General features: G+C 37.1%; 1 protein-coding gene across 13 annotated transcripts in view; it reads right to left on the bottom strand.

Moving 5' to 3' along the window:
• ALCAM (activated leukocyte cell adhesion molecule) overlaps positions 1–16,143 on the bottom strand; it is a 128,134-nt gene that overhangs the window by 99,250 nt on the left and 12,741 nt on the right. Inside the window, exon 1 of one of the 13 annotated variants that reach the window (XM_009675096.2) lies at positions 2,240–3,279. The exons of 11 other annotated variants lie outside the window; for them this stretch is intronic. In XM_009675096.2, coding sequence (XP_009673391.1) covers positions 2,240–2,282 — 43 coding nt within the window. In that variant the 5' untranslated portion in view covers positions 2,283–3,279. Of the gene's footprint in view, positions 1–2,239; positions 3,280–16,143 lie in introns of those variants that run through there. One more of the 13 variants, XM_068907502.1, reaches the window with a different exon arrangement.

The raw sequence follows: 16,143 nt of genomic DNA, 5'->3' as shown, positions 1-16,143 counted from the left end.
CTCTCTTGAAACCAAAAGTTTTTATTGATGAAAACTGCAATAAAAGTAATCTTTGCAATGTACCAATAAGACCTACAGGCTGAGCACAGTGGAGAGACATTATCATCAGAAGAAAGGATCAGAACATCACACACAAAAATCTGGGATGTCCTTAGGAGTAGAGTAATAGAAATAGGACAAAAAGTGTAGAAATGCAAGGTCTCAGGAGTGTCTCATTCAGAAGTGCTGTAAGAGCATACCAACCTAGATATAACAGATGACACAGCAACTATAGGCTTACACTCAATGGAAACAATGCAAACAGAAATAGGAACCTAAATAATACCTCATCTCCCCAGACACAGGCATCATTGTGCAATGACCATCTAAACAGCACAGTTCTGTTAAAGCATTTTCAAAGAAGCCCTGTTTTAACTACAATAGGTAAAAAGAACGTTTCCTGGCAGGAATAGAGAGTCTGCCATAGAAAAGGAGACTAAGAGAAAGTAAAATATCTTTTCTGCTAGCTTATCAGACAGACCTCTTTAAGCTCAAGTTTAATACAGGCACAAAGCTTTAATATATTAATATTCCATTCTGAGATTCAGATGCTTCTTAGCCTTCTGAAAGAAAGAAAATTTGATCAGTTTTTTTAAAAAAAAAAAGGAGTCAGTCATTTTATAAATGGAATTTATATGATTCGACTGCCTGTGACAATATTGGCCTGGACTTAGTGACCCAAGATGTCTCTTCCAGGCTTAAGTTCTTAAGTGCATATCTCTTTCTTGTTAATGTCCCTATAAATCTTCCCTAAGCAAATTCCAGTGTGGTTATAAACCACCTGCTTACCCTGAACATGCTATGCCCTCTAGCCTGAAATTAGCAGTAGACGTTTGAACTGGAAATATAAGACTCCTCTGAGACTACTTCCATTTCCTAGCCTGCTGAACTTCTAACAGATTACCTATATGGAACTTTTTGCTGCCTAGTCCCTTATCCTTTAGTACACATCTGAAAAAACAAAACAAAACAAAACCACACATACACACAAACTGTTTCTGTATCTTACTGCTCTGCCAGGCCCAATTTTCTTACTGAAATTATCTGTCGGTACCCTCTAAATTTAGTGGGCCTATAATAACATACACTAGTCTACCGCTTCAAGTAGAACCATTATAGTGTGTCAGGAGCATGTTATATGTCTTCTACCCTAGTACTTTCAGCACTTGACACTGGATGCACTACCAGTCTCAGAACATGTGGATTTATCTTTGGTAATGCTCCCTACTCTGCCCTCTCCTCCTCCTTTTCTATTTTCCACTCTATCTTGAAATAAGTTTCTGAAAAAAAAGGTTTTTTTTTTTTTTAAACACATTTCATAGCATTTCATCAGCCAGTTTAACAGTAAGCATTTATCTGCCTGCATCTTCCACCCGCAATGACAGTGCCAGTGCTGCCAAGTTGTAAGGTTTCTTCCAAAAAAGTGATATTACACCAACTTCCAAATTCCATACTCGTTTTTATGCATTTTCTAAGTGTTCTGCTCAGTTGGAGCAGAGCTCAGTTGTATTTCTTCTGCTCAGTTGGAGCAATTCTAATGCATTTCTCTTCTGTGGATTGGCATGCATCAGTGCCACCATCTCTGGTTAATTTGTACACGTACTGGACACTAGTGTTTTTCAAGACAATTAAGAGGTAGGATATCAAACCTGCTATTCTCCATGCCAATGAAAAAAGAAAAGCAGCACCTCTGAAATAGATTCCTAATTTCTAAGACTGGAAATCCTAGATTAGAGGTCAGTAGGAAAAAAATCCTAACAACTTTTAAATATAAATCTAAGATTCAAAAGAAAAAAAATCGTAGATCTTTTGCTTATACAGATAAACAATCTGTCTCTGGAGGCTGTAGTAAGGAAGAATGTACCTGCCTAGTGCTTTCTAATTGAGCATCCAATTCAAAGTTTCTACTTGTTCATTCAAATGCAAATTAAACGAGCTAAAGCACAAATGCAGTCTGAGACACTAATTCAATTTTAACAAGGCAGTTGGCAAATTGTTGATATAGATACTTTCTATACTTACGTATCTTCATTTTTATGTAGACAGAAAAAAAGCTGACAAGAAGCAGATGCAAATTAGACTTCATTGTCCTTGAGGTATATGCCAAATTAAAATAACCAATAAAAAGCAGACAGATCAGAGGTCTGGGATTTTGTTCTACACAATTTTTAAAGAAATTCTATAGAAACACAGGCATTACCTTTTCTGTCACTTTCTATACAGAGTTTTTCCCTCTTATTCATTCTCAAAAAGTGAAATAATTGTAATCCTAGATGTCAGCACAGAATGATGATCGTGGACTGATATTCATGATATGACTACAGGTAGTTGAAAGATTAGAAGAAATTCTTAACCGGAACCACAGCAGCTTTTACTCTTCTTTCTTTTACTCTTAGCTTTTGTAAATACCTTTCGAATTTTAAATAAAGGGTGATTTTAAATAAAGGGTGGAAGGTCTTCAAATAATCATTTCCTTGGGCATCTAAGTCCTAACATTTTCAAAAGCTTAGCCCTTGCACAAAATTGAGCATCCTTTGCAGCAGCTGTTTGACATACAAAACTGTCCCCCAGCTGCCTAACAATTCAGTGCCACACTTGAGGGGCCCAAACATGTAGAAGTGTTACCCATATCACCATTTCTAGTAGATGCCCCAGAGCACAACAGCAAGCAGATCTTTCCAAACGTCATATGGCTGGCTGGTCCACAGAAAATCATTCCTCTCAAGGGGAATACTTCTTCCTTCCTCTTCAGTGAGGACTTCAGAGACTTGCCCGCATCAGCACTACTGATCTGTTGGGAAGTCCACTTCAGCCAGAGGCAGCAGAGCTTTCACAAAGCGTTATCACGTGCTTTGACGGTTACAAACCTAGGTCTGAGGTTACTGCAGTAACTTCAAATAATCCATTATCGCCCTTTGAGACAGAAAAATCTGAGAATCTTCTTTGATGTCACACACTCACAGGCGAGTAGATTTCACCAGGTGTAACTCTTGCTTAAAGTTCAACAGCCTGAAAGGCATATGATCTTGTTTTGGAAGCATAAAGTAGTCAATTCATTTTGTTTCAAAAAGGACTAGCCACCTGAACTAAAAACAAAATACATGCATCTCTCTTTACACACAGTCATCTTACTTCTGTTCACAATGTTATGCAAAGATCGAATTTAAAGAGCTTAAAATATATATTAGCTGAGGCTAACATAAGGCTACAGAAGCCTTGTGTTACAGCTTTGCAGATTTTCAAAGACCAAAGGTTAAATGTAAAACAGATAAGCAAGCAAGAAACTCTGCACTGCAGCTGAATGGATAACATTCGTCTATGCATCATGAGCCTAAATTTAGTTTTAATCTTCACCAAGGTTTATTGACAGTTTAGCTTATGTAAATGGTAAGTGCAGTCTTCCATTTAACTTGGGCAAAATGGGGCTATATGGGCAATAAAAAAATATGTTTTTTAAGAGCTTGATTCAAAACATCGTCTTCCGCAGAAAGTGTAAAATAAGCTGCTGCAGCCTGCAAACTACAAAAATCGGGGGTGGGGAAGGGAAGGCATTTCAGTGAATGACTTTAAAAGGACAGGCTTATGTACCAAATGCCATCACCAATCTAACAACTCCAGAGCAAACGTGAGCTCTGTATCGAATTATACTTGGATGGAGAAAATTTTTTACATGGTCCAGATTCCTTGTTCAGCAATTAAATATACTGTTTGGCCTATAAATCTTCATTGGCATAAGAGAAACAGTTTCATGGATGTACTATAGAGAGAGACATTCTCCATACTTTTTCATTGTCTTTTCTTGGTGCAAATATAAACTCATTACTCTGCTTTTGTGACCTATCACAAATTTTCATGTGTTTCTCACTACAGCAGTTTGCATTTTTTCCCATGCCTCCATAACCTGTTCATACCTTTTTGATATTAAAAACATCAGCAGAAAAGCTTGAGATGCTGTGATATATGCAAACTAAATGGGAAGAGATGAAGGAATTCACTGCAGTTTATTGCACCGTACCTTTTGTTTAGGAGCTTTCTGAAGAATTAAAGTGTGTATTAAGCTAAGCATAATACTTTTGAAAGCATACAATAATTCATAAAGATCTCTTGTGCTTAGCTTTATTTTACTTTTTCTTCTAACAATGCTTGCTTAAATATATACTTGCTTGTTGTAAACATCAATAAAGAATGTGTTAACACAGCACTTAGGGAGCATCTATCATATCCAGTGATATGTGAGGGACAACACAGCACTTTAAGAATTAGCCTAGTAAAACTTCTGACAAACAAAACAAAAGCAAATGTTCATGAGAACACAGGGGCAGAACAAAGTACAGTGATCAGTCCTAAACAAACACACTAAGCTTCTACAGTCACTGAAGCTTTTTTTTCCTTAAACATATTAGGACAGGCAATTCAGCTCTAAACACTAAAAAAAACACTAAAGGCCAGCTTTCACATGCTATGCTGGAAGAGACTAAAGTAACTGTACTAATTTAAAGTCATTTACATCAGTACAGAACTTCAGTATTTTTTTTTTTTTTTTTATAATAGAGAAGTTACATGAACACCACGCAAAGTAGATATTGGGCTACAGTGGTTTCAGTGGCAAAGTTGCCATCCTATGATGTGACAGAATTAGTTAGCCAGTAGGAAAAGCTCTCAGGGACTTCCTTGTTTATTTAGCACGGATCTTAAACAGCGACAAAAACAAACAAACAAACCAACCCAAAACAACAACAGAACAGCATTTGTAAAGGTCACACTTAACTAACATTTTGGCATGGATTATTCCACTATAATGATACATGCTGCTATTAAAGTTGAATACGTTCTTTAAAAAAAATGTCAGTAAAAGGAACTAAGATTAAGACAAGCTCTTACTGGTACTTAAAAAAAAATAATCTAAATGGGTGAGGTGATTTGGTTTCAGTTGTCAGAAGCTACACATCACCTTTCACTACAGATACTAATGTCTACAATAAAAGAGAACTGCACTTCGACAAAGTAGTTTTGGAAGAACGCTAAATTAAAATGAAGAAATTTATTTTTCTTCACTTTTTGAAACTTAGCAATGACTCCAAAGGGAGTACATCAAATAAAAATCTGAAAAAAAAATTTTAATCAATGTAGACAACTTAATTGGAAGAGGTCCTAATATGACCTTCTAGGTGAAGAGGTGTAATTAGAATGTCCTACTTTCCCGGTGAGTACATGAATTAAAGCAAGAGAAGGTACTGGATAGTTTCCTTAGTGCTTAAATCACTCAAAGCTGCTTTTGAAAATGGCCTGTGAAAGGACATGTAGTCCATCTCAGAAGAATTCTCTTAAGAGGAGAATTCAAGAGCACACAATTAGCTGGAAACTGCATCTGAGAGGAGCCTGATGTGTCTCTTCATTACCTCACCTGATGAGGCAAAGCTATAAAAGAGCTATATTGAAAAAGAGGATTAAGAGCGCTAGATTGTGCATGTTGGGGGTGGGGGCAAAAGGGGAGGAGTGGGGAAAAGAAAGGTAAGGCAGGAGAGAAAAAAGAGGAAAAAAATGTCAGGCACTTGTTCCTCAAACTGTGGAAAACTGCCAAGTGTCTGAAACATAAGCATGCTACTAAGAACAAGCATCTTCAAAGTATCAGGTCCAGCTTTTGCAACAAGTTATTCCTCAGGAGGAAAAAGGCTCAGGACGTTAAGAGACCGACTACGTCTATGCAGAAACCATTGCTATGCCAACTGTTTTTCCTTTGTTAAAATGTTTCTACCATACTGTAATACGTATAGGCTAGTTTCATTAACATGGCCAAAACACATCTACTTCTTCAAAGGTTGTGGAAGCACTAGATGAAGAACACAATGAATGAGGTCAGTTTTTATACACCTGTCTTGCTATTAGCATTCAAAAAAGCAGCTCATAAATGTATTCTTGTCCCACAAAAAACTACCCGTTGGACAACGGCAGACAACAGTGAAGTTAATGAACTTTTGTAATAGCCCTGCCTCCTTCCCCAAACATTTACGTAAATTATTCTAAGGGGGAGGGGAAAGCTAGATTTGAAGCTAAATTTCTTCTCCTCTGATCATTTTCTTGCAATAGATCCCTATTACACAACCAAACACAACTGACATTACTCAAGTAAAAATAAACCAAACAGAAATCATGGAAAATTACCTTTTGATCAAATGCAGGTTTCTACTCTTTGATATTGTAGAAATACTAAAACAGAACAGCAACATCTAAAAACGTGCAGATAAAGTAACTTCTACACTACTTACTCAGAAATTACTTAAGGAATTATTCCAGAAAGACCTATCCCAAACATGGCATTTAGAAGATCTCTGAGAAACTCCAATGAGGGCTGAAATAGAATTTAGGCTCATCTGTCCTCAGTTTGTGCAATCTCTTACAAGTATGAAAATAATGGAAATAATGGAAATAATCTTCCAGCTCTCATGAACTGATAGAGAAAAATTACCAAAGTATTTTGCCATCGTGCCTTACTTGTTGTCCTATCACTAACAATTTAAATCAGAGGCACTACAAGAGAAGGAACATGGTTATTCTAGAAACAAGTCATTAGTAATCCATAAACTTAGGAGAAAGGGAAGTTAACTCCCTACTCTCATTCAAACAAATATTCTCCAGTCAAGTAACAGGCTGCTGTGCCTGCTTTAAAGACAGAGATCCCTTCATGGCTTTTCACAGCAATATGAAAGAGCAACAGACTGATAAGATTTTCAGTCATTACGCAATATGCATTATAACAGAGGTGGTCATTTTGTCCAAGGAAGACTACTGGAACTGCTGAGAAGCTCCAACCTGCATAATAAAGCTCCACCTTAGCCTAATGCACCTTGGCTGTCATCCAGTCAGACCAGCCACTTTTGACCAGAAAGTGAATAACAGTCCTTCATAACTACTGTTCATGGCTCAATATGTTCAAACCTTATGATCAAACTCTGACACAAGCTAATAGAAATGATCACTGAAGGAGAAGAATGGCTACACCTGGCAGGAGAGTTGCAACAGGCTGCCCTCCCCCCTGCCCCAACATCTAAAAAAATCAAGCACAGAAAAGCACATTGCAAAGCACATCACACCCAGCCTAGGTGAGAGTCTGTGAACACAGCCATAGCAAACCTTCCCCAGTGGAGACAGTTTTATCAGTTAGAAATTAGTATTAGGTATAATGCCAGCAAAACCCTTTCACAACTGCGTCCACACCAAATGCTTTTTTCTGGTAGAGCTCTTGAGCTTAAGCATTTAGATTTTTCCTTCTGTCATTGTACCTTTGCCATGCTATCAAAATATTAAAGCACAAAATAGACAAGTGGATCAGAAAGTTCAACAACAACAGACTAAAGGATAAAATTCCGTGGTGCAACTTACTGTTCTATTTACCAGTTCCAATTTGTTCTTCTGAAATGGCAAAGCTACTTCAGCATGACCCAAAAAGGGACCTTCCTCCAAATGAAAATTTAAAGATGAAAACAATATCTGCATTTCAGTTATACTTAAAAGATCCATGTTATACTACACCTAGGAAACCTGAAGTAGGTTTCCTTCCTCTAAGATTGTTTTTCCTCTAGTTGCATCTTCTTTCTTCAATAGCCATTCCAAATTTTATCAAATGGTAGTGATCTGGAAAGTATCAAGTCAGACTGTCACTGGTAGACCATAAGCTCATTTTTCTTGCCAATTAACTTGTTTTTCATATTTTGAGACCTTACGTCTATTCCATAAAGCCATGGGAAAATTAAAAATGGAAGTCTGAAAAGAAACAGACGTGAGAACACTAGCTCCTTATTTTAAGGCTAGGACATTAATGTCAAAATAAATGGAATGTTTGGAAAAACAAATAAATTAGCAACCAGAAGGTTGTGTTTTTTTTTTTTTTTTTTGTAATTGAATCATCCTGTTAAGGTGTATGACTCTCCTATCCTAAGCAGTTTAGCTGGCCATTCAATTGTTTGTAAAGCATCCATCATGAGATATGCTCTGATGGACTCTCCTAATTCCAATTAGCTCACATCCCAAAGGAAGGACAAAAAAAAGAGGTGGTGGTTAGCTTTTGGGGAATAAAGCAAAATAAAGAACCTGCACATAGTAACATATGAGAGAGAGTACAGAACACATTCAGTCAGCATGCCTTCTGCATAACCCACATTTAAAGTTTAAAAAGCTTGCTCTGTTTCTTAAGAGAGACAAGAAATGGAGATGGTGTGATGTTTGGAACATCTACATTATACAGTATTCTGAAAAAAAATGAATTGCCAAAATGCTTCATGTCATTGATTTTTAAATTAAAAATAGCTTTCATAACCGATCATCAGCAGAAATTCATAATGAAAAATGGCCTTTAATAATATTCACTACACTGAATCACAAGGGTTTATTGGTAATAAAACACTTAACCGCAGACTCAATTATTGATAGACATAACAAATGAAGTACAGTTATATCATTTTTAAGCTGTGCAAAATATAATCTAGAAAGCAAAGAAACCATTTCTGATTTTTACAGCTTAATCCTGGTAGGATTTTTTTTTTTTTAAGTTCTAAAATAGCCTTTACTCCCTTCTGCTTTGCTTTTCCTTCACCTTTCACTTAGCTTTTCCATCTTCACATAAGTTGTCCTTTCATCTATTACTAGAGTCCTTCACAGGCACCTTAATGTATTTCCATCCAGCATACTGGACATAAGTTGTATCTTCTCCAATTCTATTATTTCAGGCAACAATAGCCATTTCCACCTAGTTCTCTACCTGCTCAGAAGTGGGCCTGCCAGTCATTGTTTCATCAGCTGCTTTAGTAGCAGCACTAGTGTTTGCTAGAGGAACATTCCTACCGAACAAAGAGGCGGAGATGCTAAACTACAGTAATTGCCAAAAGCCTCCTAGGAGGTCTGCATATGGCAGATCTGATTCTGGTTTCTTCCTCCTATTCATACAGGATTTTGAAAAAAGAGCCCTAAATGTCTCTGACCTCTAAAGCCAATTCTCTACAGCTCAGACATCTCTGTGCTGAAGTTGAAAAAGCTAGTAACAGAATTAGATGTAAATTCACCTCATTAACAATGCAGCTGTGCAGCACCTCTACAAATCAATTCTAGTACAGTATTACACTAATACCACTACCATCTTACCACACTAATGCTCTGTGCTCATTTAGGGATCCTTGCACCCTGGGAAACCACTGCCAGAAGAAACTCACCTCCCCTTGCATTTCCCTGCTCAGCAAATAATTTGTGAATCTGTGTGTGTGGATTCCTGATGGAATTTGTGCAGGAAGTTCAGGCAACTTGAGAGGACTTGCATGATCTTGGAGAACAGAGGAAAAATAGCCTGATTAAAAACAGACATTGAATCTTGAATGAGAATCAAGCCAGAAAGGTTAGCAGAGGTTGCTATTCCTAACACTGTTTCTGGTTGGATAAACATTTCTTGGTTTAATCAAGACAGTAAATATACCTAGAAAATGCTTTCATTTTCATATCTGTTGCAATCTGCAGCTGGTAGTTGGGTCTCCTGGTGCAAGGCTGGGAAGCAACAAAGTCTTACAAGCTTCAAAGGAATGATCATCCCACTGAAGTTATCCATCAGTTTTAAAAATAGAGGAGTGGTCAGGAAGCTTCAATTTTGCTGCCTTTAAACTGATTAAAGACAGTTTAAAAAAATAAAGGTCATGTAGAGGCAGAAAACAATTAGCAAGAGCCCGACTGCTGCCAATGGAAGGCTCTTTGAAAAGCAGGAGGCAAAAAATAACCTGCGATTAAGAAACTTAACTGTCTATAAAAGCTATTCTTGAACATAAAAAAAAGTAATTGCAGTGAATATACTCTGAATTAACATAAAGCAAAAAAAATTCTTGTTAATTAAAAGAAAAATCAAAAGCTCAACAATTATAGTAAGCAATTTCAGTACAGTTTACAATGGTCATGGAGGAATCAAAAAAAAAAAAAAGAAAAAAGATTTCAGGTCAAAGACCACTGTCTTCACCAGAAAGGAAGTACTTTGGCCCTAAGCAAAGTAACTGAGAAGAATTAGATATCCTACTGGTAAATAACGTCCTTATGCATGGTCTGGTGCACATAAAGACTTTATCCGATCATTTCTGATAGTTGCAGTTTCAGACATTAGGAACTTAAAAAAAAAAGAAAAAAGAAACATGCCACATGTAAGATCTATTTTCAAAACACTGCAATGAAGGAAGTGATGCAGAGAGTATACAACTCTGGTGGAACATGCTGCAACTCACCAGAAAAATAACAGAAACAAAGTCTGCAAAAGCCTCCAAAAGTACAATCAGGGAACAGAGTCAACAGGCAAATAAATGTGCTATCATACTTGAACAAAAATAAAGTAATATTTGATAAGATGACACTTAGAAAATACAAACATGACATCTTGTGTAAGGACAGGGAATATTGTCTTAAATAGGCTGGTATGATTGGTAGGCTGTAATTTTCTGACACAATGCATTCAGAGCACACCACCAGCAATAAACTTCTGCACTGAGTTTCAGATACTTGGTGAAAAAAGTTGGGGCAGGGGCGAGGTTGGGGGGGAAGAAATCAAACAAACAAAAAAGAACAAGTTACCCTTACCTGCTGTCTCCTGTATCAGGAGGTTCTGACAGCTGACATGGAAAAAGTAAGGGAGCAGGGAAGCAAACCTTTGATCTTTAAGTTTAGCTTTTCATCATAGAAATACAGCTTTTCATCATAGAAACAAAGCTGAAAGCAATCTATGCTTATAAGCAAAAATCAGCAAGTGTTTAATTAATGAGAAAGTATATGCCCTCATCTTTGTCCTGAGATGAATAAAAAGTGTGCTTGGAAATTGAAGGGCTTGATCCTCATGCTTTCATAAGCCAGTCTGAAAGACTTCAAAGACGAAAAACATCTTTCTCTCCTCCCTAAAACACAGTGTGTTAGAATACACTAAGTGATGTACAGGCATTTATCAAAAAATTATTATAGCTTGTAACCTTTGCTAATAAGTTCCAACAAATGAAACTGTATTAGCCATTTGCTAACATCTGATAAGTAGCAGCTGATTCATACTTTTAGCACAGATCCAATTGCACTCGTAGGAAAGGCTGTATGTGAAACATTCTTCTAACACCACATCTGCTTCATTGACTACTTTCCCGGTATGAATAATGACTGAACTAAAATAGCCACACATGACTTCATTGGTTTGACTACTGCAGTGCATTTCTTATTATTGGGTATATTACTCAAAATGATACACAAAAGTTACTCACGTGAATATTAATGCACTGGGGAACACTCCTATTTTGGTACAGCACACTTGCTTACCAAACTGTTTCCTATACAGATTGCTCTAGTCAGTTATATTTAGAGATTTCTGCACTCTAAAATTTAAAATGCTCCAAAGGAAATGGAAACACATAGAACTTTTTAAAATATATATGTAAGATATAATTTCCAAAATCTGTAATTTTTGGATTCAAAGAAATGTTTAAAAAAGTCTCTTCACCCTCTCTCTCTGAGAATGTTACTGAAGTACACTTGAAGCAGCATCTGAGTGTACGGACTCCTCTTCCACAGCTAAAAGACAGCTAGTAACATGGTCTCAAGCCTGTGACAGCCACCAGAACAAAGTAGCGGAATCCTCAAACTATTTAGTTTTGATACCAGCTGAACAGAAAAACAAGTGTAACATTTTAGAAAAAAATTCTTCCATTTTTCTTAAACAGAAATTGAAAAAAAAAAAAAAAAAAACTATGCTAATGCCCCCAAAATCTGCTAGCTGCCCCCAGAACTTTCTGAATAGACAGGAGCTTTCCATAGGTGATATGCAAAAAACAAGTAACATCACTACCTCAGCCTTGAAGAATGTGTAAGAGGAGAAAAAAAAAAAGTCTAGCTTGAGTTATTTAGTCTAAGATAAAAGATGACTTCAGAAGCCACCAGTCTGTATGAATAGGTACCTGATCAAGATCATTTTATAGGCAAAGTCTCCACAGGAACAGGAAGGTCACTTCAGGAAAATCATCTTTTAAGCGTTTATTTGCAGTTTTGCTTTCAACCTTTGCCCAGTGGAAAAGTGCAAATAAAAAAAAAAACCCTACTTCATAACACTTTTCTGAGAGGGAATCCGAGTTAGAAGCAATCATTAATCATTGTCCCAGAAACAGTCTCCTTTCCCAGCCAGATCCCCATGACCAAAACACAGCAAATCTCAGAAACTTGCAGAGTTTCTGCTGCCATCGCACTAAAGAGCACCCAGAGCTAAGAGAGGACACAAGAGGGAGCAGCCATACTGCTTCTACTGAACTCTAAAGACAGCTGTTTACCTCCTTCCAATCACTTTCTCTCAAAAGACACACAAAAACCCACTGCAGCCCTTTTTTCATCCACTTATTCTCTTAAAAATTTTCTCCTTTCCCTCTCATTTTTTTGTCTCAACTTTTGTTCTTTTTCTCTAAATGGCTTACAGAAAAATAAAAGCTACAACGCCTTTATCATCACAGCATTTCCTCTTATTAAACATTAGCAAGATGAGACTCCTCCCATTCCGTTTTTTCTTCCAACACCTGCAAAAGGAATATAAGCTCTGAGGCAGTTTGGCAGACAAACTTTGAATAATTAGCTGTATCTGAATACTTTGCTAATATAAACACAGCTCGTATCAGCGTGTGCATCACTGCCAGTAGAGCAAACAATCCTCCCTCCCTATCCCTCCCCACTCCTCTCCTTTGCTTTGTTTTTGACAGTATGTTTTGCTAGAATAAGTACATCTTAGTGCTTGGGCTAGTAGAAAAATGTCATGAGAACATACATTGCATTCTTGAGCAGTGTTACCCTCTAACAAAATATTCCTTTAAAAAGTTTGCATAGTATATCAGCCCTAGTTATTCTACCTGATGCTTTATCTGATAGTTCCCTCTCTCTACAACTTTAGCAAAAAGAAAGCCTGTATTCAGTGATGCACAGGAAGACAGGAAGGGCATCTCTCTTTCCTTTCCATACAGGCTCCTGCTGGCCTAGAGCACAAGGCTCCCCAAAGAGTCACTCACACAAACAGGCAGAAGTAACAGGACTTCAAATCCTCACTGCATTCATTTCTGATGGACTCTGACTTTCTTTGCCGTTTACATCCAATCAACTTCAAGTTGCTGTCTGAGATGATAAATGAGTCAATTATTAAAAGATTCATGTTGTCATGATATTATAGGCACGGTTAGAGCAAGGCAAAAAGAATCTGTTAACTCAGTTCAGATCTTTGCTCTCATTATTCCTTTAGCCTAAGCACGAGTTCCATTTTCTCCCAGTAAACGTCTTGCTTCCTATCACAACTTCATTCAGCGTTAAGCCAAGATTTTACAGTTTTCCACTATGTCAAGACTTTTTTTTTTTTTTTTTTAAATGAATTACATCTCTTGATGGTGATCCCTCCTTCACTCATACTTTAGTCTTCCAGGCTCCTGAAAATTGATTTCCAGAAGGAGCTGGAATAACCTAAATGGTCATTACTCACAGTAATCCAGCAAAACATGCTTCACTAAAAGTTAATATTGAAAAAAAAATACAATCTCCAATTAAAACTATTTTCAGAATTTATTTTAAATGGCAGTTACAATAAACCATTACAATATCTCTTTGAAAAGAAGTGGGGCACAAACAGCACAGAACTGGGACCATAACCAAATTAATCTACAAGCACAAAGAAGTAGTCATCTTAGGATTTGATAGCCATGCATTTTAAATATATCCTGATCTCAAAACTAATAAGAAGGCATAACTATAAAAACAGATCTCTCATGCTAAGTCTAAGTCTCAAAACTACAAATCTGTTCTAAAGGATTTCCTCACATTTTAATTAACAGTCATAAAAAAATTGTGATGAGATAATCTCAGTTTATATAGAAACATTTTCTCCATTTAAAGTTATATTCAAGAAAGCTTAGTAAGCTGCATATTCCCTGCTGACAAGCTCAAAATATCTTTCCTCATATATTAAGTTTCATATGTGAAAAACTATGCATGTGCAATTTAAAAACAGAGGCTTAAGTAGTCAGATGAAGAGGTGAACTACCACTTGCATCGTATTTTGAAGACTGAACCAGAGCAAAATGAGAATCCCATAGCTAAAGTGTTTCTCTGCAAGTTACACTAGCTAGCCAGACAGGCTCTGCAAAAAGGAGCAGAAACATATCGTAACTCTGAAACAACACTCAGAATCCCATCAGCCTCCAAGTAACTGATCAGCATTTATCATGGCCTCCTGGGCACGATAAAAGTATTTACTGAGAAAGAGCGCAAGACAGCAACCAAGCAAGGACATTTTGACCATGCTGCCTCTAATCTAAAAATTAAGTCCTGAGGCAGTAATATATTAAATACTTGAATAATTTTGAAGTTGGATGCTCAAAGACATGCTGGATCAAGGCCCAAAACTACTGGGTCAGTTTGAAATTTCTGCACACAAATTGTGACTTAGCACGATTTCAGCTGTAGGTTTACAATGTCTATCAGCTAAAACTCTATTCAAAAAAAGACACTCTGATATTCCCCACTTCAGTTGTGGTGGGATTGACATGAAAAGGCTCGGACTAGAAAAGAGTTTGACCATGGCAATTTCAACAGAACAGTTATATTTATCACAGTGTTCGCATTAAACAGGTGATACAATGCATTTTTACTAGTTACAAAGAAATGTAAGAATATACATTTGTTCCAGAAACAAGAATTTCTTGAATATCTTAATTGATCATGGATTAAGATGCTTGTAACTATAAAGAAAATTTGACAGTTCAGTAAGGATAGAGTTGGATATTTAGATCAAAAAGATTATGCTTAACATATGTCGTCCTTTCCTGACATATTACTTCACACACCAGGACAATTACAATGACTGGAAGAAAACATTAAAAGTCTTGGAGATGGAGGAGACTTTAGTATGAACAGCTTTTAGGTTATCTGCAATGATCCTAGAACAGAAAATGAAAGGTTCCTTAGAATTAATGCATTAGTCTAGATAATCATATTCTCAGAATGATCTACAAGAACGGGCCATATAAGTGAAGCGTAGGAACACCTCAGCTTCAAGAAATCACTGAGGAAGCCAATATCTTGCTAAAGCACAAAGGAATACTGGAATGCGTGACTGACAAGAGAGGATATGTAGGCTGTGTACTGTGGTGTTGCAATAAACAGTCTTGAAAACTACAGAGGAAAAGCAGGAGGCAGAGTAACTGAGAAACCAGAGAGGGTATGTGGTGATACAGGCCAGGGAAAGCAGGAACTACACTTTCTTGAAATTTTGTTTTCCTTGCTTTCTGGTATTTCTTCTGTCTAGCTTTGCTCCTCTCCCTCTAAATGTTCTTATAGAGGATCCTCCTTAATCCTGTGACTTTCCAGAAAGCTTTCTATTCTCTCTGCAGCTTCTATCTTACAAGCAAAAAAAAAAATCTAATCACTGTTTCTATGCATACGACTTACTACTTTACTCCAGATTTGTCTTGACTGACCTGCCTCCAAAGCATCACAAACATGTACATACTTGCTTAGCACTGCTGTAATTGTAGCTCTCAATTTCCTCCCTCTTGCCCGCCATCCCCTAAATTCTTTAACATAAGCACCACTTGCCACTACCTTTGCAGTCAAAGTGGATTTGCCAAGTCAGAATCCAAAAGCTGGGATTCCCTGAGGTTCAACTGACTGCTCTCCAGGAATTCACACCCATAACATGTGCAAGTCTCGCAAGAAATGCGTGAGGTACAGCTCCTCCTAGTCAAACTAGCTACTGCTTTTGTCCAGGCTCTCATTACCTGCTGTCTCCACCCTTTTACAGGCCTTGTCAAATGAAATTTTATCCCTCTCAGGGTGTGTTGCAAAGACCACTTTGCATGGTTTTGCCATATTATTTATTTTTGCAGACCTTATGGGTATTCCTCCTTTATCATACTTGAAATAAGCCATTTGCCTTTTAATTGTGTACATCATTCCCTACAGAGATACTGCCTCAGGTCTTTGATCAGATCACCAGCTATTGATAGTAAACTTTCAGTCTTTCAGCTAACTTCTATGCTTATCAACCAAGAACCATTTGGTTAGAGAGTAGGCGGGAGAAAACTGAACTTT

Source organism: Struthio camelus, chromosome 1, assembly GCF_040807025.1.
Source record: "Struthio camelus isolate bStrCam1 chromosome 1, bStrCam1.hap1, whole genome shotgun sequence".
In the NCBI taxonomy this organism is placed as follows: domain Eukaryota; kingdom Metazoa; phylum Chordata; class Aves; order Struthioniformes; family Struthionidae; genus Struthio; species Struthio camelus.
The sequence above is the reverse complement of the archived record's forward strand: the minus strand, read 5'-3'. Positions and strand labels throughout refer to the sequence as shown.